Below are 25,599 nucleotides of genomic sequence, written 5' to 3'. Positions count from 1 at the left end.
TTTGCCCTCTGTGACTGGTGCCTGCAGGAGGCAGGCTGTGTGTGGGGACCAGAGGATGGGCTTGGACCCACCAGGGCAGGTTTTCTTAAAGCAAGAATTGTGGATTCTTCTGGTCAGACTCATCCGGGGGTTTTACTGAAAATGCAGGTTGTCTAGCCTCTTTCTGATGTGCTAAATTGTAATCTTGTCCGGGCAGGACTTTGGAAACTATTTCTACAAATGATTTGGTTTAAGTAGGGGAGTCTTAGTCTGAAGTTTGAGAATCAGTGAATAGAGGAAATGGAAAATGTAGGAGTTGTAATGATCCCGACAGTAGGCAGGAAGCCAGCGGGGCAAATGCAGTAAGCCCTGGGGTGCAGGTTAGTGAGCTTCCAAACGACGGATGCAGGAACGGAGTCAGCGCGGCCACTCTGTTTCCCTTTTGTTCTCTTTCTGATAAATTTGCACTTGGGGGAATTTGGCATATATTGTATTGTTCTTTTTCCACAGTGGGATAGTACCAGAAAGAAATGGGTGTTGGCTATGACAAAGTTGAGATAATGTAAGTTTCAAATGTGAAGACAAAAATGTTAAGAATATTTGGTGAATTTACGTATCGTTTGCAAAGCTCGGAGGATGTCAGAAGCTGATTTCGAATAGTCACTTCTTAGAAAAACTATGTCAGATCGCCCAGATCTTTGATTTAGGAAACATGGTAATTTCAGGCTAGTGGCTAATAGGGAAGTTAGTCATCAAGTGTTTGAACTTTATAGTGTTTGCGTATTTATGCGTTTATTTTGAACAGGGAGGATTCTTTTCTGCCCTCTAACTAGAAGACCAGCAGCGGGGTGTCCCAGAGTTGGGACGCAGGGATGCTGCTGCTGTCTCTCTCCCCCACGACTCTCCCAGCGTCCTCTGCAGGGGCCACAGGGAGAGGGGAGTCCCTGCCTCGTGCCCGCCTCCCCATTCTCACAGAGCTTTCTTGAGGCACAGTTGGCATGTAGTAAGTTGCATGCACTTCGGGTGAACGGCTGACGAGTGGGCACACGCCCCACACAGCCTCCACCATAACGACCGACCGTTTGCATCACTCTTCCAAGTCCCTTGCTTCTTGCTTCCCTTCCTCCCACTCTCTTGGTCCTTTGTGAAGTCTTTGAAGCTGTTAGGGGGAAAATTACATTGTTGAGGATAAAGTACCGGTGGAAAGGTATTTCATTTGTAGTTTTCACTTTTGTTTGCTTTTGGAGGACTATAGCGGAAACTGTGTGATGATTGGAGGTACAGGTTGCTGTATCGGTTACAGAAATTTTTGAGAAACAAATATCTAAGAACAGGCTATCTTTGAGAAGCTTGACAGAGGACATATATTTTCAGCAAGGTTGGCAAGTGGTAGGGATGGCTTCTGTTGGGCGAGGGGGAAGCAGAAGGAGGCAATGCCTCGTGACTCTCCGGGCGGGGCTATATGTGGGGGAGTCACAGACTTGAAAACCTAATGCTTTTATTGTCTTAGTCTTTCAGTAGATGGTATTTCTAACATGTTGGGAAAACTAGCATCAATAACTGAAGGATAACTGAAGGAGAGACGTAGTTCAAGTGTGTTTTATTCTGGTGAATTAATTGTCTGTTTTATTGACTGACATGTTGATTGATTGATTTAGATTTATGGATTAAAAAAATGTTTTGCCCCATCACTGTAATAAGCTTTTGGCTGGGCACCTCTCCTTTTCATCTCTGAATACACCTGCTTAGGTTCGTTTCTGCTGCCGAAAGCATTATGTTGTTTAGTTAGTTAATAGCCATTCTGTAAAGAATTAGTAAAGTCTATAGGGCTCTATTTTAATGGGTTTCTTCAACTGTCTGTTAGCGTCTCTGGCTCTCTGAGTTTTCTTGGCTCTTTATTTTCAGTTCTTTCTGGTTTTCCCATGTGTTTTGTTTTGCAACTAATATGCCTAAGGTGAAAATGGCAGCATTTCTATCATGATTTAACCTTATTAGAAATGGTGTTCTTTGTTCTATGTTTAGTTGAGAAATGAACCAATTCTCTGCTTATAAATGCTGGTGGGTCCTTGGCGCCCAAAAGAGAAATTAGAGTACAGATTGAGTGTTGGAAATCATACCTGTGTAAAAAGTTGTCCAGACTTTGAGAGCTTAATATGGGTGAGGATTTGCCTGGAAAAGTATTCTTTGATTCTTTGCCAGAACTCTGGATGACTTGGTGGTCCTGTGAAAGTGAAACGTGCTGTGTTTCTTACTCCAGTGACGTAACTGACAGTGAGGGAGTGTAGTTTCCAGTGTTAGATAGAGGCTGGTGTGTATGGCACTTCTGTCCACAAAGTGTCGGGCTTAGGCCTTTTGAGCGTGTCTGGTTTGGTTCAGGTATTGGTCATCATTTTGGGAGGGGATGATCCTGCAGGAGACTAGCCTTTCTTCCTCTTGATGTGAAATGTCAGTTCTACCGTTAGAATTTTTTTGGGTTAATGAAACCCCTCCAGTCTTTGCATCCACTGGTATTTATCAAGTCAGTCCTTTCAGTCAGATAATGCCGGGGCCTGATTGAAGAAAAGGGAGGCGCCTGGAGGAGGAAGCAAGATTGATCGTTTTGGTCCATGAGGCACTCTGGCTGGGGCTCAGGAAGGGGACGAGGAGAATGTTTGTATCCAAAGTTTTGGTTTGGGCCAGTCCTTTGGAAAAAAATAAAAAGCTACTCGGGCCTCACAGCCTCAAGAGTTTGGAGCAGAACTTTCACTGCAACAGATTGGAGGTGAAGTAGGCAGTTGTCAGATTGTGTCTGTGGGAAATGTGTGCGTCCTCCACACCCTGGCCTCAGCAGAGGGCCTGGCGGCAGCTGGCGATGCCCCCAAATCAGGTGCTTCCAGGTGGCCCCGTCCTCCCTCCCCCTTTTGACTTCTTATTACACTGGATTCCAGGATCCTGGATATTAGGGACCTAGAAATCCTGGAAACCTTTCCCTTCACTCCAGAGAGCAAACTCATCTGAAAAATGTTGGCTAAAATCCTCACAGATTTTCTTAAATCACCTAAAATTTGGACTAACGGACTTTTGTGAGTTGTTGAATTTTAGAAATGATTTAGAAGACTTATTGAAAAGCTCTTAGGAGTATTTTATCCTCTGTTGTCAAGGAGAAATTACTTAATAAATACACGTGTCTTGGTAATGAAGGGGTACATAGAGTATTTGATCTGAATACATAGACTTTTTCTCATTTTTAATAGGAAATTTTTTGGTAAAACATAACTTGACTAATGTGATACTGCTGGCTGCTTGCCTTTTCTTACAAAGATGCTGAAGTGGTCTGAATAACAATGCTACTAAAAGAACATATGCATCGTTTTGATGGGGTATTGATTCCTTCTAGAGTGTGCAAAATTGCTTGCATGCCTCCCAGCAACAAATACATATGTGACAGACTTTATGGGAGATGAGCATTCCTGAGAAATGAAATGCTAGTTTACTTTTCAGTAGCTATGGAACTTAAAAAAAATCCTGCTTTTAGAAACGTGGCCTGAAGGCACTAACACTAACACACTTGTATGTAGTGCGCGAAGCTCTGCAAGTTATTTTTAACAACACTGAATCAGGGGAAACAAACCTGATATCTGCAGAGTTTGTTTACAGGCATACCTCGGCGATATTGCGGATTCGGGTCTGGTATCTCAATAAAGCCAGTCGTAGTCTTTTTGCTGGTGGAGGGCCTTGCCTTCGGTTTATAAAAAGAAAAGTGCAACATCGGTGAAACGCAATAAAACGAGGTATGTCTGTGTTTATTAGTTGCCCTAAGCCTCCATTCTGTTCTTTTTAATAAAATCCTTTTGGGCAGTTGTCTGTATTTAAATCTATAGATGTTTTTTTTGGAATTAGATTATAGCAAGGTAAGCTCCAACATTAGGAATTGTAGGATGAAAGTGAATTGCTTAGGAGACGAAGAAGGAACGGTTCTCAAACGAAGTTCTGTGTGGCTAGTTGTGCTCCCATGTACTCTCGTGACCTGGGGGAACTATTGTGTACCTTGCCTGTTAGTGCCTGCTCTCCAGTAAGTGCTAAGGAGTTTGGATCCTGGAATCGGAGTGCAGCCTGCCCAGGTCTAGTTGCAGGGAGGAGACTAAAGATTACTGCCATCACTGTCGTGCCCTACTTACTAGTGAAATGAGTATGGAAGTTATTTACTGTGGCTATTAATGGTGATGCTTGCTGTTGCTGCAAAGTATGTTTGTCTTGATGTGGTGGGAGCTGCATGTTGCAAAACAAAACCTTGGCTCTTTCTGTCCTTTTTAAAAACATAAACTATTTTATTTCGTTAATGGGGAAGATGAATAAATAATAATTGTTGAAGAAATGGAAACCTAACCTGTCAGATAGTTTGTTCCCTTGTAAGTAGTCCTCATGTCAAGCTTCTTTTAATTCTGTGTAATTCCAGGAGAACTAGCAAGTTATTTTGCTTAAAATGTCTTTTTTCCCCTCTGTGCAGTGAGAGTAGAATGTGAGAACAGATCTTAATAGATATAGTTACACAGTTTATTTTATCATGTATCACTTTATTGCTGTCTTCTAGAACATTGTTATACTAAATGTTCCAATAATGGAAATTTTATGCAGCTACTTCAAATGAAACAAATTTGCAAAACTCAATTTTGGAACTCATTCCTTGAGGAGAGGAAAAAAAACTCACCATGCTGTGACCAAATTAGATTTCTGATATGTTGGCAACTTGTCAAACACTGTCATTTCCAGAAAACAGGGTGTGGGGTCCGGTGGAAGTGTCAGAACTTCTCAGTCACTTACAATTGGAGATATTTTGGGTTTTAATATGATTGAACAGTTAATTTGTACAAAAATGTTGTTGGTAACAGGTAATTAAAATTTGGTTTTGTAACTAAGTAAAAATGGCTCTACGTGGAATCAGGAATGACTGTGTTCAATTTACAGGGGAGTCTTCTTTTCAAGAACTGAATTTGAAATTCTCGGAGATATTAGTTTTACTTACTGGAGCTCCTTTGTTTTGCAGAGATCATGATGCAGCCGTCCTTTTGGATTTCTTTTTAATAATGTGTGACCCTTCACCTTTGATCCCCTGACCTGCATTACCTTGGTAACCATTTCATTTTTTAATTTAATTTCATTTTTTAATTTTGGTGTACAAGCTGTAACATTTCATCTCTCAAAGTGTAACACGCTGATTTCCGCAAATAGAGATATCCCTTTGAGCGATAAATTTGCAAAATACTGTCTTCATTTTCTGTATTAAAATTCATTTCAGTTTTTAAAATAAAGTGTAATCTGTGTTTTCATCCTTTTAAAATTTTAGTTTAATGAGTGCTTTTCCCCTTACAGTAGATCTCCTTTTCTATTCATGTTTTGCGATAGCTAAATTAACTTGTGGTTCACACAGAAAACACACACACACACACACACACACTCTCACACACTCACACACCCGGGACCCACAGCCCCTCCCCCGTGCCACTGCCCGCCCCTCCACATGCAGACACTCATCATCACAACACCCCCCTTTTTTGCAGATTAACCTGTCTTTCTTTCAGAAATAGTGGGAATTTGAATGTATTACTCTTAGCTACCACATTCTACAACCTCAAATTACAAGTATGGTTGGGAGAAAAAGTTTAGCCCTTTACTTCCATGTACGGGCTAGAGGATAAAGTTATTTCATTTCCAAAATTCACCTTTCTCCCCCTGTTAACATTTTCTTTCTTTATTTGAGGCATAAGTTAAGAATAAACAACATTTTATTAACATGATCCAAAAATGTCTTTTTGTCTCTGCTGAAACCTGGTCAGTCAGCTGTGATGGTCCATATACCAGATTGCTTTATGCCATATGCTATTTCATGACTGCTTTGCAGACAATGCATTTTTTATTGTATTCTTCTTTTCAGGAAGTTCTTATTCCAAAGCAAAACAAACCAAAATCTAAAACCAGAAATCAAACTTGAGTTAATTTTCTGAACTGGCAATATATTAGTAAGAAGTCATGTTCTTTAACAAAAAAATCATGTGCAATCTCAGCGTGGCCACTGAAGCCCAGATTATTTTTAAATGTCTCATTATTTTATTCTCTAACATTTAATGTTGATGCTCTAATTGCATGCAGCTGAAGCTGCTAAATGAGCATTGAAATGGATTTAAGTTCTCTCTGAGCTTTGTTGATACCTATAAAAGTTTATGTCATTCATTAGAACCACAGATTAAAATTAGTTGTAGTGAGCTGTTCGGTGGCGATTGGAGTTCTCATGAACTCGTCTTCAGGCTTGCCAGCTCGTGTTTGTCTGTAATACTTACATACCTAGAAAACTGCCTCTGGCCTTCTGGGTGTCTTTTCACAGAATTGCAAGATATCAAGAGCTGAGAAATGCAAATAGGTAAAACATGCTATGATTACAAAGCCACAAAGTACATGGAATAAATGTCCCAATAGTTGGGAGCCACTTATATGTCAGGCCTGGCCTTTTAAGGAGATTTTTTAATGAAAATGCTTTCAGTGTTGTGTAGGAATGATGTCCAGACCCCATCCTTTCTTAGTTCCTCTGATGCCATATCCTTCCGGCACCCTAGGAGTGGTGTGCAGTTTGGAGTTTATTGAATAGAGACTCGCGGGCCTGGAAGGGCTGCGAGGTGGTCTGCTCCAGTCCTGCGTAAGCAGCGCTGTGTCCGCCGGGCCCGAGGCTGAGCTGGCCGACGGCCCTAGAGAGTCACAGCTCTGTTGACAGAATCGGGGCCTCAAGACATCCCCCGTGGGCTCCCATGTCCTCTAGAGAGAGTCCAATACTTTATAAGTCTAGTAGGAGCTGAAGAGACATCAAAGGTGCAGAAGAGAAATACTTTTGTTGTGATGTCTTATTTTGCAATCAGGTTGATGAGATTTTCTTTCAAGTTTTCTGTTTAGTACATTTGAAGATAACCTAATTTTTCGAAGAATGCTCATATGTGGGCACATGACTTATTTTTAGTTAAGAATACTTATTTGGTTAGTATTTAGGCATTCTGGTAAGTGGTGAGCCACAGGGATGTAGTTTTGTAACCGTGATTCAGTGAGAAAGCCTAGTCTGAGGGTCAGAAAAGCTGCTTTGGACTAGCAGGGTTTCTGGATATGCCATCGGCATCTTTTAAGGTATCACACAAAGCTAAAAAACTCAAACAGAAAGGCTTCAAAAGTGTTAAAAACAGTGAATTAGTTGTTTGGCTTAACATACAGGAGTTTGTAGAACATTTCACGGGTTCTCCTTCAGTTGTATTCTATGTGAAGTGTGGCTATTGTGTGTCTCCTACTTGCTTCCTAGGGTTGTTGGCAGGATAAATGAAACACTGTATGGCGGAGACACTGGGAGCCCAGAAGAGAGGTGCTTTTGAACTTAAACCTCGTCCTGTGGCTGTGCTGAGAGGCAGTGGTAGTGAATCCTATGGGAGCCGCCAGAGGCAGGGGCCCTGGCCTGGCTGCCCCAGGTCAAATCCCAGCTCAGCCCCTTGCAAGAGGTCTGACTCCTACCTGACCTCTCTGTGCTTCAGTTTCCTCCTCTTCAGAAATGGGGGTGGTAATAATAGTCCTTACTCTGAGGGTCGTGATGAGTTTGAGGTGAGTTGATGTGTGTTTTGTATTTAGAGCAGGGGCTGGTGTGCTGTGTGGCTGTGCTGGCCAGGCCAGACCCCGCACAGCAGGAGAGAGCCAGGAGGATGGGGCTTCCCACACAGTGGAATTCTGAGGGGAACCCACACCCTACAGAAAACTCGAAAGAGTTTCCCTGTCAGTCTTCTAACCTTGTGTTGGAGACTCATACGCGCTTCTAGAGAGAGGACCTGGATGGCTTGTGGTAACTCAGCACCTACCTCTAAATAAAACAGGTGCATAAAGTAAAATCTGGGTCCCTAACCTTTGAGGAAGAAAAGTTGAGGCAATGAAGAGCTGCTGAGGCCTTCGTCGATGGCTTCTTTTGTTTTAGCTACTTTGGCTCTGGAGACGAGGAGAGAGCCCTGGGAGTGCCCACCTTTTACCTAGTGGGTACTTACATTCTCGTCTGGCCTCATTCAGCTGTGTAGCTTCCGCAGAGTCAGAAAGTGTTCACCTGCTTAGAGATGAGGCGTCAGCGTTCCCGCCTCATAGTGTGAGTGGGGTGGAAATCCTGCTGTGTCACCTTCCAAGTGCTTTCCATACATCTTAATTATCTAAATTTACCTGTGAGGTAGGAGGTGAGTTGACCCTGTTTAGTACCTGAGAACAGTGATGTTAAGGAAACTCTCACAGGGTGATGCCCCTAGTAAATGGCAGAACTGGGACTTAAATCCAGGTCCGGCCCTCCAGGCACCCGTGGCCTCACACTTATTGGCAAACCTGGTCGCACCCCTGACAAGAAGTGGTTCTACCATTTGGTTGCAGGGGTGTCGGCCGTATTCACTGGCGTCCCTCAGCCGTCAGCACTCCTGACTCAGTAAGGCCTCCACGACCCGCCGCCACCACCACCACCACCACCAGCAAGGCTGCCATGCGTGTGTCACTGGTAGGGACTCCGTAGCAGTGGCTTCCTCAGTCTTGGCTGCACGTCCAGGGTCACTAGTACAACTGTAACCTATGGAACACTGGCTCCGTCCCAGGCTCTGATCGTGCTGTTCTGGCAGAAAACCATTGATAGATGGGTACGGAACATATGGGAAGTTTATGTAATAAAGAAGAAGAAAATGTAAATAACTGGTGCTCCCAGGCCGTAGGCCAGTGCTGTAGTCCCATAGTTAGCGACACTGCGGGGAAGGCCCAGCCCGCACCTCCATGAATACAGTCTCCTGTAGGAGTGCACTCGGCCCTCACGGACAGCCAACTGGACGTTAGTCCGGAGCAAGATGAAGGTAGAGGGCCACACTGTCTTTCTCCTTCGCTCCTTGACCTTTCTTTTTTTACCCCTCTTTTATGCATTTATTTTTCCGTTTCCGCCTCGCCTCTTCTCCTATCCTCCCTCTTTTTCCTTTTTTTTTTTTTTTTTTGAGATCCTATCTAGCAGATGTTTATGGGTGTGTCTGTCATCAGACTTAAAATTCTTAACGTCCTCCCAGGGGCCTAGCACATAGTAGGTGTTCAAATGGACATTTCTTAATTTGTCTCGGTCCTTGTCTTTCAGAGGAGTGGGCACTACCCCTCATTAGCCTGAAAATTGTCAGATTGTGTTTGTGAGTGTCTACACCGATTTGGGTGGTTTATTGTGAAAATTTAGCGTGCAGGACTTAGGTAGTTTGAGAAATGCCAGGCTTCCTTGCTGAGTGGGTCAGAATGGCGCACAGTAGGGCAGACTTGCCTGGCCCAGAGGCACTCGTATGAGGCCCTTCGTGTGCTTGCTGCGGAGTTTTTAGAGCCTGAAGGCCCGAGGTCATGGGTTGGACCCCGTTTTGGTGACGAGGAAGCCGCTCCTGAGGGAAAGCCCTTCCCCCAGTCCAGATGTGCTGCTCAGGTGCCGCCTCCTCTTCTGTCACGTTGCTGAGGGGAGCAGAGCCAAGGCTGTGGCAGCGGACATGTGTGAGATGAACTGTGCCACGAGAGGCGATGCACAAATAGTCAAAGTAACCCTCCTTCACCATTTCTCCCTCTCACGTGGACAAATTGCCTAAGGTCAGGGGCTTCGGACGGCGGTCAGCTGGCTGCCTCACGTGAGAATGCTGTCCGGTAGGCCGAGGCATTGGGCACGACCCGGGGACTTGGTCCTGAGGAGACTAAGAAACCCGTGGAAGTATGGGAAGATGTTTGTCATTCTTCAGGGAGACTGTCCTGGCCAGAAAGGGAGCGATGGAAGGAGAGGGCGGCAGTAGGACTGCTGTGCAGTCGGTAAGCAGCGGGAACGTGTGTCTTCTCGTCTGTGGTTGCTGTGTCCCTGGAAAATGGTGGTGACCTTGGTGCTGTGACACGCCTGAGTCTTGGCATTTAGACCAGACTTAACACTTTTAGGTGCGTTCAGAAATGGACCACGTGGCGAACTTGGACTGTTCAGGCTTCTGTTACGCAGCCGTGTCTCACTCTCGTGTGCTGACCCTTTTGGGTGTTGTACCCCTCTTAGCCCTTCAGTTTCCCAGAGAGAAGCCTGGATGGCCTTTTGCTCCTTTTGTAATGCTGGCATGAGGGTGGCAGGGAAGGTTGGAGCCCTTGGCTGAGGCTGTTAGGCTCTGGTTCTTTCACCTGTTCTCGGCCTCGCATGTAGTAGACACTCAGCAAACGCTCACTGTGCTGTCAGCCTCATCAGCACAGGTAATTAAGAACAGGAGCTGATAGACTGCACGTATCTGTAATTAAAGTTTTAATTAAGGAAACACCAGACCAGGCAGATGGTTCTTACCCCCACATCCTGTAAACCAAACAGCCATGGCTTCTCGCTCTTGCAGACAAGTGAAGCATTGAGCAGCTGCGCTGCGGAGGGGTCCCGGGGCAGAGGTCTTCTGTTAACCAGCCGTAATCTAATGTGGGCAGCGCTCTGGGTGATGCCAGAGCCAGGGGTAGTCATTGCACTTTGAAATGGAAATACTATACATCAGAGTTGTGTCCCACCCAAAGCTTTTAAGCCCCAAGCCAAGGGCATTACCGCAGCCCAGCTGGTGTATCACGAGGCATGTGGTTTGTGTTAGATCACAAACGCTGACACAGCGTTATTTAGGATCACCAGCTGAATCCAGTGTTAAGTTAGAGCGCTACCCGGATTTTCCAGGTCTTGCTACCGGATAGCAGTGCAGTAGTGAGATGGGATGTGTGGCTGTCAGGCCCATGCAGGCCCTCTGTGCTGTCTGTGTCACTGTGACCTTAATGACCCACCAAGTGCAGAATTTAAAAAACAGAACAACCACAGGGGATAAAAGGAAAAAAGCGGATCACTTCTTAAATTCCCTGCCTGGCCCGCGGGCCACTGCCGATTGCTGCATCGCTGGGCGGGAAGCCAGAGCAGCGAAGGGAAGTGGTGGGCAGGGGCGCCTGCATGTGGCATCCGTGCCGGTTCACCTTGACCTCTGGGACTCACCCACTCCTTCACCCCCAGTTTCTTGCCCTTCCTCATAATTGTGTGCTTGTCCACACTCACGACTTCCTCGCCTTCAGTGCAGGAAGTAGGCAGTTCCACCACTGAATTACATACTAGTTCATATAGGTGTGTTTTTAGCAGCTACATGTGACTCATTTATTTTCTGTTTGTAGAATCAGTACCGAAGATGTTTCTTTTTTATTTTGCAGTGAAACATCGTAGTTTAGAGGACTAGGAAAGTAGTTTCTACTTTGCTTACCTGTGGGTGACCTTATCATCCCTGTTTCTTTTAGAGGAAGTAGGGCTCTCCCTGGAAAGAGTCTATGTTACACCGGGACGCATATAGACCTTGTCACAAAGCGGTACAACCCGGAAGTACTTGACCTCCCCTTATCCACCTGTAAGTCGAAACTCAGTCACCCTGCAGAAAGCCAAGTCCACGGGATCTGTGCAGGGCTGTGAGTGACGGCTAGACAGACATGTTCTTACCACTTGTTTACTTGGGGACAGCTCCCATTATTTGGCGACATGTTCTTTGTGTTTGGAAGAAGTCAATTAAATGTAAGCAACTTTGAGTAAATGGCCCTCTGTGCTTGTGTTCAGGGGGTGTTTATTGTCAGGCCAACACTGAGCTGTGCTACGAGGTATTAAGTCGAATACCTCGGCATTTTATGGGCGGAGTTTCAACCCGACTGGCTATGAAGTCTGTGTCTTCTTTAATTTGGGTGGAGACCTGAACATGGAACCTTGAGTATACAGCCCCGCTTTAGATGTAGGAGGTTCTTAGGAAGTGACAGTATTGCTACTTGGAGAACGGTGGTTATGCTTCACTTCAGGGCAGTAAATAGAGTTGTTTCTCCAGAGAGAGACGCCGGCAAACAAACCCCCTGGAATTGGAGGTGTTTAATTTTCTCTTTCAGTGGTGGTTTTTAAGAAAGCTTTTGACTTCCTGGATATCTGGGAGGTGGTGGTGGAGTGTTCTCCCCACCCTCAAAGTGACTAAATTCAAACATTTACTCATTTGTTCAGTAGTATTTGTTGATGGCCTAGCACCTGGCACTGTCCCCGGTACCGGGAATAAAGCAGTAAACACAACAAGGCCATTCCCCTCAGCTTATTTTCTGTTGTGGGAAGGGGAATAAACAAGCGAAAAAGAAGTAATGTTAATTGAGTGGTTATAATGGCCAGTTATGTTTATTAACTCATTCCCTCCTCAGAACACTCTGAGGAAGCAGGTGCTGTCAGAATCCTCCTCTCGCAGAGGGGCTGCGGTACAGAGAGGGAACCATAACTTTCTCCGTGTCGCACAGCTAATGAGTGGTGCTGGTGGCATTCCTACCCAGGTCACCTTCCTCCATATTTCATGCTCCTGAAACACTATGCTGTTTTGTTTCTCTGTTGAAAAACGGCCTCATCTGTGTATTTCTAAAGAAAGAAAGAAATGAGTGCCAGGTGATAGTAAGTGTGACGTAGAACAATGAAGCCAGGTAAACCGTTTAAAGGGCTTTAACTTTAAAATTGTTTTAAAAAAAATTGTTTGAAGTGTGTGCACGCATGTGTGTCCTGTTCAGATAGCGTGACTTGAACAGGTGTCTCTCCTGGGATGTGACAGCGACCCGTGCAGATATCTGGAGTAAGACTATTCCCAGCAGAGGGAACAGCAAAAGCCAGTGCCCCAAGGTCGGTGTGGGTTTGGCAGTGGGAGTGGCCAGGAGCCATGTCCCAGGGGGCCTTCGTCTAGGTCACGAGAAGGTCTTTGCTTGTATGAATGAGCAGGAAAGGGACATGATCACAAGCCTCTCTTTGAATGCAGTGCAGAGAGAATAGTGACGGGCAGAGGTTGGCAAACTTCGGCCGAGGGCGGCGTTCAGCCTGCCGCCTCCTTTGGTGCAGCCAGCAACCTAAGAATGCTTTTTACATTTTTCAATGGTTGGGAAAAAAAAAAAGATGCATAACATTTTGTGGCACATGAAAACTACATAGTTTTAAAAGTCAGTGTCCATTTCAGTTCCACTTTTCTTGGAACGGAGCCACGCTCATTTGCTTATGTATTGTCTGAGGCTGCTTTTGAGCTGCAGCAGCCAAGTTGAGTAGTTGTGGCAGAGACCATCTGGCCTGCAGAGCCTGACGTATTTATTATCTGGCCCTTTAAGAAAAAGCTGCTGATCCCTGGTTTAGGGGGACAGGATGGAAGCAGGGAGACCAGTGAGGAGACTTTGCAGGGGCTGATGGTGCCTGGCCCGGGGCATTAAGAAGTGGTCAGGTGCTGGACGGGCCTCCGTGGGGAGCCCACAGGCTGCATGCACCTGAGAGGAGCTAGGGAGGGTAGTTTTGCAGCCATCAGCTGGAAGAATGCAGTTCCCTTGACTGAGCCTGGGAGGACCGAGGGAGCCGCAGGTTGGGGAGAAAGCTGTGTTTTGCCAAGAGGAGGTGTTGAGTGGCAGTCACAGAGGCCGTGAGTCTGTACCTGAGGAGCGGCGCCTCGGCTTGCGCTGGACTCTCCAGTGCTCTCAGCGTACAGAAGGTTCTCAGAGCTCTCACGTAGAAATCCTGCAGGGGTACGGATGGAGCGGGAAGTTCAGACGTGGCGCAGGGGGTACCGGTGTCAGGAGGCAGGAGGAGAAGGGATGCAAGGAGAAGAAGAAGGAGCAAGCAGAGAAGGGAAGCCGGGGGAGGGGCGTCCTGAGACTGTGAGTGACCACGTGTGCTGGATGCTGCTGGGGTCGGCTGAGGCCCAGGCTGAGAACTGACGGCACATCTGGCAGCGTGGCGGTCATGGGTGACTTTGGTGAGAGCTGTAAGCGAGCAGTGGTGAGGACGACAGCCCCATTCTAGCTGGGTCAAGCAAAAGTGGGCGGACAGAAGGGGAGCGGGTGCTTCCAAGGAATTCTGTTCTCTGCCACCTGAGTGCAGACCAGGAGAGGCAGAGAGCTGGATTTCACCTGGGATTGGGGTTTTGCCAGGGGAGTGCTGCTGTGTTTCCCCAAGAATAAGACCTAGCCGGACAGTCAGCTCTAATGTGTCTTTTGGAGCAAAAATTAATATAAGACCCGGTCTTACAAGGCCCGGTCTTATTTTACTATATCAGATTGCAATATTGTACATTTATTTTGTAGTCAGTCTTTACAATCCCATGTGGGTTGTACATTTCCAGGACATCTTAATTCAGGCTTCACACATTTTAGGGGCTCCCTAGCCACTGGTGGCTCATGGCTACCATGCCGGACAGCGTAGGTCTTGGGATGACCATGGGGTGGGTCAAGGAACAGAGGCCGAGGTTTGTAAAGATTGTCTTTGTGGATCTGAAATCATCTGACGACGCCTGATGAGAGCAGCAGGGTTGGAGAGGCTGGAGGGGAGGCCATGGCTGTTGTAGGGGTCAGTGCCTCGGTGGCCACTGCTGTGACCTTCTCCCCACCAGGAGCATTTCCTGACTCCGATCTGTGCACCTCGCAGAGCATCTGTGAGGTTCTGAGCCATCCCTCTCGCCTTCAGTTCTGAGTGGCACCTCCTTGGGGTCGTGGGTTGGGGCAAGATTTCTGAGTGAGCAGTAACATACCAGGATGCAAGGCCATAGTTTTGACAGGATTTTCCCAAAATGGCAACTTTCACTTGAGTTTTTACTTTTATCCAGAAAGCCTTTCATTGACTCACTTATGAAAATGTTAACTCAGTGTGAGCAATTCATTACAGCCATTTTTTACCCCCAGGAAAGAAATATCCTTTAGATTCTTATCTTTTTTTTTGTCATGCCTTTAGATTCCTATCTATATTTTGGCATAATCCTTAAATTCTATTAGTTGCACTTAGCTCATTGCCCCTGTATCTAAACCCCTGCAGAAGCAGCTTTAACACAGCCCGGCTGACACAGGCACAGCTGACGAAACCTGCCTGCTCCCTCCCAGGCTTTTGAAAGGGCAGGCGTGGTCAGCCTTTTGCCATGGATGGGAAAAAAAAAGACCTGCATCGTGTCTTTAAAAGTTAATAAAAATTGATGATGCAGTTGGAAAGCTATGTTTTTAGTCTTGTAGGCTGGCTGGGAAAGGTCAGCTGTTGGGAAAGGGTAAACAGGAACACCTACCTCAGCACACAGGTGCTCCTAGGAACGAGAAGCAAATGGGTACCCTGTTGTACCTTTGTCAAGTTTAAATTACTTGAGGTTCCCTTTAGCTTGTTTCCTGCTGTGTTAAGATTGACCAGAAAATTCTCAAAAAACCACCCCAGCCGCGGTGTTTAGGAAGAGCCCTGTGGGGGCAGAGCCCCAGAAAGTAGTTTCCAGGCTCTCGGCCTCACATAGACAGGTGCTGGCTCAGGTAGTAAATGGCCAACTGTGATTGCATGGCCATCAGCTGTGGCTAGTTGGCCGTCAGCTGTAACCAGTGAGCCATTGGCCACTAATATAACTGCTGTGGCTACGCTAGGAGAGAGAGGAAAAAAGAGAGAAGAAGAATGGGGGCTAGTAAGATGATGGCGGCTGGGCTGGCAAGTGTGGATGGCGGTTTGCGGACAGTGTGGATCCAGCCTCCAGTGAGAGTATAGTGTCGCCGGAGAGAATATAGTGGTATGACTCCCCTACCTATGGCTCCATGGGTGTTCCTTTTTGGCCTCACCATATCCTGCGTTCTTGTATGGGGAGCGGGAGCAGAGACCCCGCAGGCCTCCCTGCACAACAAGCCCGTTTTTGAGCTAGGTCTTTAGGAACCTTATGTTCTTGGACAACCTCTGTGTTGAAGGAGTAGTTGCTTGTTCATTTTGTGTGAGCTCCTGTGACAGGAATGTGGGATCTAGGATGGTAGCCTGTGCGTCTGTGACCAGACCAGAGTACCGTATTTTGCCATGTATAATGTGCACCCATGTTTTTGGCCCAAACTTTTCAGGGGAAAATAAATCTTTCGTTTTAATGTTTTGATTCATATTTTTATTTGTTTACATTTAGGTACTTGTTTTTTGCATTATAAAGGAATTTTGCATTTATTTTTTAACACGATGGTACAAGACATTTTATGTAACGAATAATTACAAAACACAAGTACAGATACAAGGTACAAGACATTTCATGTACCGGTAACAAATTTACGATATTTACGCATCATAGAAGGCCAAGAACTCTTCTTAGTTTCAAGTTCATTGTAAGTTGAGTGAAATTGATTATTGTATTCCAGGGAGTTTTTTGCATATGGATATCGTTATTGATTTCTAGAGTTACACTTTTGAGTTCATAAGCATAAATAAAAGAATTAAAAACATTTATATAGATACGGAATTAGTACTACCCCTGTGTAATGTGCATCCTTATTTTTCCCTCACAAATTTGGACAAAAACATGCCCATTATACATGGCAAAATACGGTAACCCCTGAGCACTCCTGGAGAATAGCTTGGTCACTAGCTGTGTGCCTCTCAAATATAACACCCTCCCACCGTTGTATTCACATGAAAGAAAACTTAATAAACACAACTTAGTAATAACGGAAGCTTACTCATTACATAAGTTTTCTTAAGCTCTTTTTATTCTAATTAAAGTTTCTCCATCTGATGGGGGAGTGTATGAATACTAAGAACAAGAAATGAGAGGAACAGTAATGGCTTTACTGCAGGTCCTTTTGAGGTTTCGCTGCCCACTAAACGGTTTTGCTTATAAAGTCACTCCTTCACACAAAAATCTCTATGACCGATGGGCTGGCCTGTACCCCAGCAAAAGAAGAGTTCTTTTATGATGCCCCTTGTAAATTGTAACACGTTATGTAAGAGAACCAAAGTAGTAGCTTTTTAAAAGCATTGTTAACCTAATCACTTACTTCGGTACAAGTACAGTTCTACTTTCTTTGAAAGTGAAGGCCAGTGTGTCGAGGAGTCTAGGAGAGTGAGCGTTTTGACATCTGTTCATTCTTTTTTATTTAGACCTGGGTCACTAGCATGCTTTTGTTACAGTTTTTGCCTGAAAAAATCCGGAGTGTAACATTTAAAATTGTAATTGATACCGTCAGAAATTTACTGCTGAAACTTGAACTTTCACCAGCTTTGCCACTCTGACCTTAACCAGATAGATGTGTGGCCTGCAGTGGGCAAGCCCTTGCCCTCGTCCTCAGCGTGCATAGAACCCACATGCTTGCCAGCTCTCTGCTGGTTCTGTGTGTCATCTGGATTTGCCTTTACTAATTAAGTGTTCATTAACCAGAAGCCCCGTCTCTGGATGTAGCTGTAGGTGAAGGTAGAGAAACGCCAAGCCCCAAGGCCATTCATGGTCAAAGATACTGCCCCCACCAGCCACATTTCACCTTCTCCCCCGACCAGCAGCCACATTTCACCTTCCTCCTCCCCTCCCCAGAAACAGCCACTTAACACTTGTGTCCTTCACACACGGGTTTTTTCCTTCTCTACTGGCCTTTCCTCCCAGGTCTGCTCTATCCGGCAGGCTGACTTTCTAGAAGCCAGCCCATGTCGTTTGTCCCACGCACCTTTTATGCACAGCCCGTCCTGTTGGTTCATTCTTATCATGGGCACTGCTTGCCACATCCCCGTGAGGACCCTTGCCATGTCATTTTGTAATGTATCTCTTTATTGGTGTCTTTAATCCACTAAACTGGGAGCTCCTTGGGGGCAGGTGCTGGTCCTCACCCTTTCTGTTTCCTCAGAGCCCAACCCAGCATCTCCCTGTGGTTGTGAGTGAATGAACGGGGTGGGTGAAGGGGGGAAGGAGAATGGACCTTCAGGCCAAAAAAGTAAACTCAGTAACTGTTTGGGGGGAAGAGCATAAATACTGTTTTTATTTATGTAGGTCTTAAAATTTTGGTAGCAGAAAGAAATGTACAAAGAATAATGGAAAACAAGTCAGAAGCTGTGTCTGATTCCACAGAGATTAACACATTTTATGTAAAGAAATGTAACATATTTAATCTTCTTGAAATCGTCAACTTATTTTTCTGGTATCTTCATTAACTACGTATTTAACTGAATGACTCCTAGGAAAATAAATCATAAATGTTTTGAGGACTTTCCTTGTAAGAAGCCCACAGCTCTGTTTATAATGTGTCCTTTTAGTGCCGTCCTCTAGGCTTGTGAAGTTGGCCTCTGAGCACTGGACACGTACGTGCCTGGCTGTGCAGTTCTTTTCTCCTTACCCCGATCTGATCTCCTTACTGGGATTCAGCAGTGATGCTTATATTCAGTCAGTTTGAGGTTTGGTTGGAAATCAGTCCCAAATTGGGAGAACAAATCAGCCTCCCCACCCACGTGCTCCCAACTTGCCCTGTAAGACTCATTAGCACAGTGTTTAGTGTTTTGCCCCAAATCACTCACTTTATGGCTTTTCCGTCTAATAGTACTTAAGCAAGGGAAGTAAATGAGAGACAGAATAGAAAGATCTTCTAAGGCTTTCTTGCATTTTGGTGGTTTTTAGGGCTTCTGTAGAAGTTTATTAGGGTATCAGTGAGGAAATTCTAGTCCTTTTTCTCATTCAGTATCCTTTGGAAATACTGTATTTTTCTAACCTGTGAAATTGACCTACCAGGTAACTATTGGAAGTGCTGGGAATTAAATTTAAGATGTCTGTCTTCTTAGTCCTGTGCTTCAACTAAGTCTTTAGCATAGGATCCTCTCGAAGCATTGTGTTCTGTTATATCAATATGTACTTAGACACGTTCATCTGAATTAGAGAGCTGATTGTATATAATGAGTCCCCTGGGATGCTATGTTCGCAAAAAAACACACACAAAAACTTTAGTTTGCTGAATATGCATAGTCACAAAAAAATTATTCTAAAATTAGTGTTCATTGAATATGAATCTTGATCATCTTTGAACCTTCGATTTTTAATTTGGTCCTTTAAAAAGTCTGTGGTCTCATAAAGATACAAACTACAACCCAATACAAGTTATCCTGTATGACTGTAAAGAGACCGATTATAAAAGACCCAATTTTGAGTTACCGTATGGAAGTCAGTCGGATATTTGGGTATCTATGTATTTAATGCATGTGTGGAGGTAATACATATATATATGTAAAATTTATTTAATGTATACTTCAGTTTGCCTTTAATCCAGCTGTCTCCTCCTCTGTCTGCCTCTGGAAATGGGGCAAGTTTTCTTCAGTTAAAAACAGAAATAGAAGCCATGGTCTTGAGCCATTTTACACCTGTGTATTTCAGGCTCTCACCCCACACGTGTTCATGGGCACAGCACAAAGAGGGATCCGCAGAGCTGGAGCCGTGAGGGCTGACACATTGGAATGAAAGCTGGCAGAATTTGTAGGGAGAGCCTTGCTGTCCTGCCAGCTCCATATCTGGCTTCAAGACAATTCTATTAGTGAATTAATTGTACTCAAAACCTGAAATTAATTTGAACCGAATGTTACTAAAAATGAAATAGATGAAAGTCACTTGCTTCATCCAGAATTATGAAGGAGATCCTGTGGCCTGATCTAACTCTGGGAGAGCAGGTTGCTGTCCACATGCCACCCGGTCACTGAAGCCTCTGACCAACCTCACGCCCAGATGCCTCTCGGTGCCCTTAGCCAGCTTCTCTCTTCATAAGAGCACTCACCCCCTCCTCCTTCCCACAATGACTTACGAGTACTCACGTGCTGGCTCCACCAGTCACCTATGAGAATGGAAACTCCACGAGAGCAGGGCTTCTCTCCTGCTCACCCTCGTGTCTCCAGCACGTAGGAGAGGGCCTGGCACATGTAGCATCTCAGTAAACGCTGTCGAAGGATGGGTCAGCTAACATTGCATCCTCTCTGAATGTTTTCATTTGCCTTGCCTTTCACACTGAACTTTTTAAAATGATAAAGCAGTGAAATTTGGGGGTACACATCAAAATTTTGTTGTGATTGAAATGACTGACAGTCTTGGACACTCTGCTTATGAGATGCCAGAGCGTAGCAGGACTTGAGAATTACGAATTGCAACCTCACTGAGTGTTGCTGCATCCGTGTGCCCTGACGGAGGAGAAGCATGACTCATGTCTCGGCACTATTTTAATATCAAGGCATCTACAGAGAGTTTAGAAAGAAACACCGGGAAATAAAAATAGGGAGATAGAAAATAGGCAGACATTTAAATTTTTCCTTAATATTTGATAATTTAAAATGATAAACTAAAAAAAGAATAAATTTGGCCTCAGGTGAAAACATAACCCAAAATATTTTCCAAGATCAAGTAAATGGGCATTAACAAAGGTATAGATTGGAATTAGTTCCTTAGGTAATACTAACAAAAGTACTCCTGTTACAGATTATCTTCATGGATGCCTTAGTCATGCCATCTTTACTCTTTGTGTTGGTATAGGCCAGGTACTGATATCATTCTTGAAAACCTTTGGGGTGTTATTATTTATTTTTTTAAATAAATACAAAGAGCAAAAACAAAACCAAGGAGACAGTATCCTGTGATGTAGGTTGTTATCTCAAGGTGAGTTTATTTGTGGCACTAAGTTGTGACGAATTGTTTCAAGAACTGAAACTTTGCTTCAGGTATAGCATCTTTTACTTGTCAGATTTGTTCATTCCAGTGTAAACTTTGGTTATTTATTGCGTACTGAAGAAATCAACTAAAACTAGAAAAAACAAAGGCCCCTATTGCACTTGAATTTTATTTCACATAGAGAAGTAACCAGCATTTCTGATCAAATCAGTAAATATGTTTCAGTTTCTTTTAAATAACGTGTGGAAAGCAAAGACCAGATTTTTATGTACCACAAAGCAAAACAAAAAGAGCATAATGCATTTTTCATTAAACTTATTGCTGACCTCTTTTGATTTATCTTATCCAGCCATGAAAGTATAAGAAGTGTGAATTCTGAGGTGAAGAATTGCCCAAGGTGCTTAATGAGGAAGAACTCACAAATCTGCATTTATAGTTTTGTGGACAAATAAATCAGGAGTGGAGGTTACAGATGTAAAGAAAAGTCCTTGATTGCATTCAAGAAATGCAAGGTTGGACTTTTTGCCAAAATAAAGCATCTTAGCGCCTCTCAGAGAGATGTTGTATTAGACAAGTGTAGTGTGCTCAGGATAGTAACCCAGGGCACAGTGAACACTAGTAAATGTTTGTTGGCTACTTATTCTTCCAGGGGTTACATATGAAAGATCAAATCATGTTTTAATCACGCATAATAAACTATTCTGATTTTATTACAGTGGATGTCCACTTGTAACTCAACAAAGAGTGGCTTTTTTTTAAAAATAAATTTTATTGGGAAATATTGGGGGTTGGGCAGTGTGTTTCTCCAGGGCCCATCAGCTCCAAGTTGTTCTCCTTCAGTCTAGTTGTGGAGGGTGCAGCTCAGCTCCAAGTCCAGTCGCTGTTTTCATTCTTTAGTTGCAGGGGGCGCAACACATCATCCCATGTGGGAATTGAACCGGCAACCTTGTTGTTGAGAGCTCGCTCTCTAACCATTTGAGCCATGCGGCCGCCCAAGAGTGGCTTTTTAAAGCAAGGAAGAAACAAATGTTTTTCGTGGTGCTCTTATGTGTGTTCATGTAAAAAATGCTGGGACAGTTTATCCAGATGACAATCTCAGTGACAAGATGAGGGAGCAAATGTGTAGCTCTTAGTTTTATTTTCATAAATCTAAAAATTTGATTAACTTACTGTTTTTAGCACACCCTTGCCGCTCGCTGCATGTGTGTACTTCTAAGTTTTATGGAATTCAATTGAAATTTATGACCAACAAATGCTTAAAGCCACTGTCAAAATTACATACTTGGCACTTCATTGATTTGAAATCTAGTTTTCATTCAACATTCCTGCCGTTTAAAATGTGTGACAGGAGACATTCAAGAGCGATTACATGAGTTAGTGCCCTCTGGTGGCGTGCAGAGGACATGAGGCAGAGAGGGATTGACCCCTGAGCCTTCGGATGGCTTTGCCAAAGGGGAGCGCCCTAGCTGTGGTTCTTCCTTAGAGCGTTTCTTTTTGGGAGGGGTTGAAAAGTCCCATGGCGGTGGGTTTATGCCCATCTGCAATTTTACATTTCTCCCGCGATTGGAGCCTGTCTGCCTCCTCTCCCTGGTACCAGGGCCTGGGGTTCACTAGTAACAGCTTTGCAGTGAGCCCTCCATAGCAGCTTAGGTTGGGGTGAATTTCTGGGGGGGAGAGTTTGCAGGTGAACTTGCTGTAAGAACGTATGCCGACATTAAGGTTTTCTGTGGGGCCCAGGACGTCCTCTTTAGATGCATCTCTAACTTGCCTTTTCAGGGAGGGCGGGAGTGGGGAAACCATGTCACTTCCTGGACTGATGGCCTTCCCTGTGACTCACTGGTGCGCTTGAGATGCGCCCACCCTGTGATGAGGCAGTTGGTGGGCGGCTCCACCTTTCCCACTTTGGTCCCTTGGCCAGACTTGGTTACTCTTTGGGCTTTGGGATCAGGGAGACCAGGAACTGGATCCCACCTGCACCTCCGGAAAGGTGGGAGCCTGGGAAAGTCGCTCTTTTAGGAATTTTTTCAGCTGTGAGATAGGTCTGCTGCTGCTGATTTTAACCTATATCAAGAGAAGGTTGTAAGGGTGAAATGCGTTGGTATGTGAAAGATCTTAACACGTTGAACCACGCAAAGTGCTGTTAAATACCAGGGGTGCCAAAAAAATGTATACACGTTTTAAAAGATGGTCAACGTTGCTCAAGCAGTTGCCGATGGGAATCACTTTGAGCACCTCTTGTAGTTGCAGAAGTCAAACGTGACTTGTATTCATCTTTTGTTACCAGTATGTATTGAGTATTACAATTTTAATAATCTTTTCCTTAAAATGTGTGGACATATTTTTGGTACCCTCTATACATGTTAATTCCCTTCACTTCCTCAGAAGTGAGTACCCCCCGCCCCTTTTTAATTGAAAATGTCATTTAAAAAAACTATTTGGGAATAATTTTGTATTTACAACAAAGTTGCAAAGATGATACAAAGTTCCCGTACGGCCCCCCAACCAGCTCCTCTGCATGCCTCACTTTGACAGTGTTGAGTTTTCTGATAACTTATATAATCTCTGAACTTGGATCAGATTTGGCTTTGCTAAGGCTGAAGGTTTGACTCGAGTACCTGGATTCTGCTGTCGATATGGCATTTGCTTCCAAGCCATCCTTCCGTTTTCCCCTGGGTCCACGTCTGTGACGTTTGACATTAGAATAACGTTCTTTGGTTTTCCAGGATCTTAACACCTAAATAGTTTCCTTGTTTGTGTAGTTAATGAGCCATGCAGTTCTCATCAGTCTTTGAATCAAGCATTTCTGCAGTCTCATGGCTACTTCTCATGCCGTCAACTTTAAGTCAAGGTAGAAGCATGTGTGTTTTCAACCCCCCAACCCCAAAACACTTCTTATATTCAGAAATACAAAAAGAAACTTACTGGGCTTCCCAGTTAAAAGTCCACCGGCTAGTTTTAATGCATAGACACTCAATCGTTATCATAGAAACAGAAAATAGTAGCAACTCACATAAAATGTATACCTTTCCAGTTTAAGAAAATGATTTCCCAGACAGCATCTCGTTTGGTTTCTTAACAACCCTGAGAAATAGGCAGGGGAGCTTTGTCACTCCCTTTTCATGTGTCTAGATGAAGTCAGGGAGGCCTAGGAGTGACCTGGTTGAGGCCACGTAGCAAGAGGTGGAACCCTAGTGCATTGTTTTGTGCACCTGAAACAAACAAAAGAGTTAGAGCCCAAGTTCAGGAGTCCTGTGCAGACGCAGGCTGAGCAATGCCTCCCAGCCATACCTCCCAGCACTCCTGCCATGATGTGGCTTTGGAAAGGCCGCTTTCCCCTTTTAAACTGGCTGAATTCTACCCCAGTGATCATATTCTTTGATCATTCTTTGATACCTAATTGCCAATTTATATATTTTGTTTCAGCCAGACCCTTACTGAATATCATGAGATCAGCAGTATTAGGCTCGCTTTTACAGAACGTCACCATTCTGTGCCTTCAGGGGAAGTCATGGGCCGTGCTGGCACTGAGCAGCCGCAGGCCCTGGCATGACGGAAGCCTCCTGAGGTGCCGTCCTGTTTGTGATCTCTGGGCTAACGTGCTGTGCTGGAGAGAAACCTTGACATCAGAGACACACGACATCTTCTTTACAAGAGCTGCTGAGACACTTGAGTGAGACGATGTAGTTTGGAAAAGTGATAAGTGGATCAGACAAGATAACAGAACGTCTTATTTAAACATTTAGATCCAATCAAACAGAAATGAATGTCGTAGGAAAATGTTTTTGCAAATATGGTGGGGGCAGATGCTTTTGTAGAGTTTCCAATACCTGTTTCTGTGTTTTAAAGTGGAATTTTGTTGTCATGTTTGTTTGGTTTTGGTTGGCTCTCCAGTTCTAACAGCATCTCATTGAACCTTTCTGAAACCATGAGTTCAGAGACCCATGCACTGGTGGTTGTAGTGGCAGTTAGTCCCAGACGGCTAAGGCTCACTGACCGCTTCTGCTGAGTTTGGTGGGTGTTTTGTTTTTAAATCAATGACAGGCGAATCTACAAAGCCAAAGTCAAGTGTAAGAATGCAGATACGTTGTAATCTTTTGAAGTTCTAACAGTCTCGGTAAAGACCGTTTTTGTATTTTATGCTGACATCGCATCCAGGTGTTGTCTGGGTCTAGCCTGGCACTGCGGAATCTGGAGCAGCACCCAGGGCACCTGCCTGCTGCTTTCCCGACGCCTCATCGTGGGTGGCTGCTGCCTGCCAGCACTCTCAGGTGTCTCGGAACTAAAAGCTTGGTTGCTGTTGTTTGGGTTGCTTTTAGGAAGTTACAAAGCATACAGACTGTCCGGCTGGACCGAGAAGTTGGATAACCTTTGATCTGAGATTGTCCCTGTTGCTGTTTGCAGAATTCAAATCGAGGTTTTAGCTTCCCGTGCAGTGGTAGGGAGGTTTGTGTCAGAATCGGCTTGTGTCCCATTGGGGGATGCCCACAGGACAGCCTGAGAAAGACTAGATGGGACCCTCGGCTTCCGTTGGCTGCTGGGCTCGGCTGTGAGCACTTGAGAGAGCGTGATACCACCCCCCTGTCCCTGAGTGTTGGAGTCATGTGACCCGGGTCGTCTGTCTGAGAGGGAGGTGTTTTGTGTGTGTTTGCAGTTTACTGACACTGACTGGAAAAGAGATTAAGACTTGGGCTGTAGAATTTACAGTAGTGACCAAAAACACAAACGATCCACTTACCCAAATGTTTATTCAGGTTACACATTTCTTTCAGCCATGGATGGGCTTTCTTTCCTTGTCTTTCTCCTTTCTGTTTTCTTTACCCACCAGATAGATTCACAGTGAAAAATAAAACAGCCTTCAGTATTTGCATGTTGAAAATTAAGGTCTGTGTTCGGAGGTGCCTTGGGGGGCACAAAGTTAAGTAGATGGAGAACTGGGGCAACTATGGATCTGGAGATTGGGTGTGACATAGGAATGAGCCTCTCTTTTTAATACCCCGCCGTCTGTCCTGGACTGAAATAGGCATTTGGAGTAGGTTTCGCATTTTAAGTTCAATTTTGAGAACCAACCATTCACTGTGAAAGAGAAGTTGCTGGGAAGTTTGTTGTAGAGATGATGCCACCCTCTATTTCTGTGAACCCAATAAAATGCAGTAAAAATAGCAAGGAGTGAAATTTAATTATGCCATAC

At 44.6% G+C, this 25,599-nt stretch overlaps 1 protein-coding gene across 23 annotated transcripts in view; it reads left to right on the top strand.

Moving 5' to 3' along the window:
• Nucleotides 1-25,599, top strand: part of CAMTA1 (calmodulin binding transcription activator 1) — an 813,322-nt gene that overhangs the window by 70,038 nt on the left and 717,685 nt on the right. The window contains exon 4 of one of the 23 annotated variants that reach the window (XM_074334150.1): nt 5,003-5,285. The exons of the other annotated variants lie outside the window; for them this stretch is intronic. Within the exon in view, the coding sequence (XP_074190251.1) occupies nt 5,003-5,011 (9 nt within the window). The 3' untranslated portion in view covers nt 5,012-5,285. Of the gene's footprint in view, nt 1-5,002; nt 5,286-25,599 lie in introns of those variants that run through there. 23 annotated transcript variants of the gene reach the window in all.

Source organism: Rhinolophus sinicus, linkage group LG06 (assembly GCF_036562045.2).
Source record: "Rhinolophus sinicus isolate RSC01 linkage group LG06, ASM3656204v1, whole genome shotgun sequence".
NCBI lineage: Eukaryota > Metazoa > Chordata > Mammalia > Chiroptera > Rhinolophidae > Rhinolophus > Rhinolophus sinicus.
The sequence above is the reverse complement of the archived record's forward strand: the minus strand, read 5'-3'. Positions and strand labels throughout refer to the sequence as shown.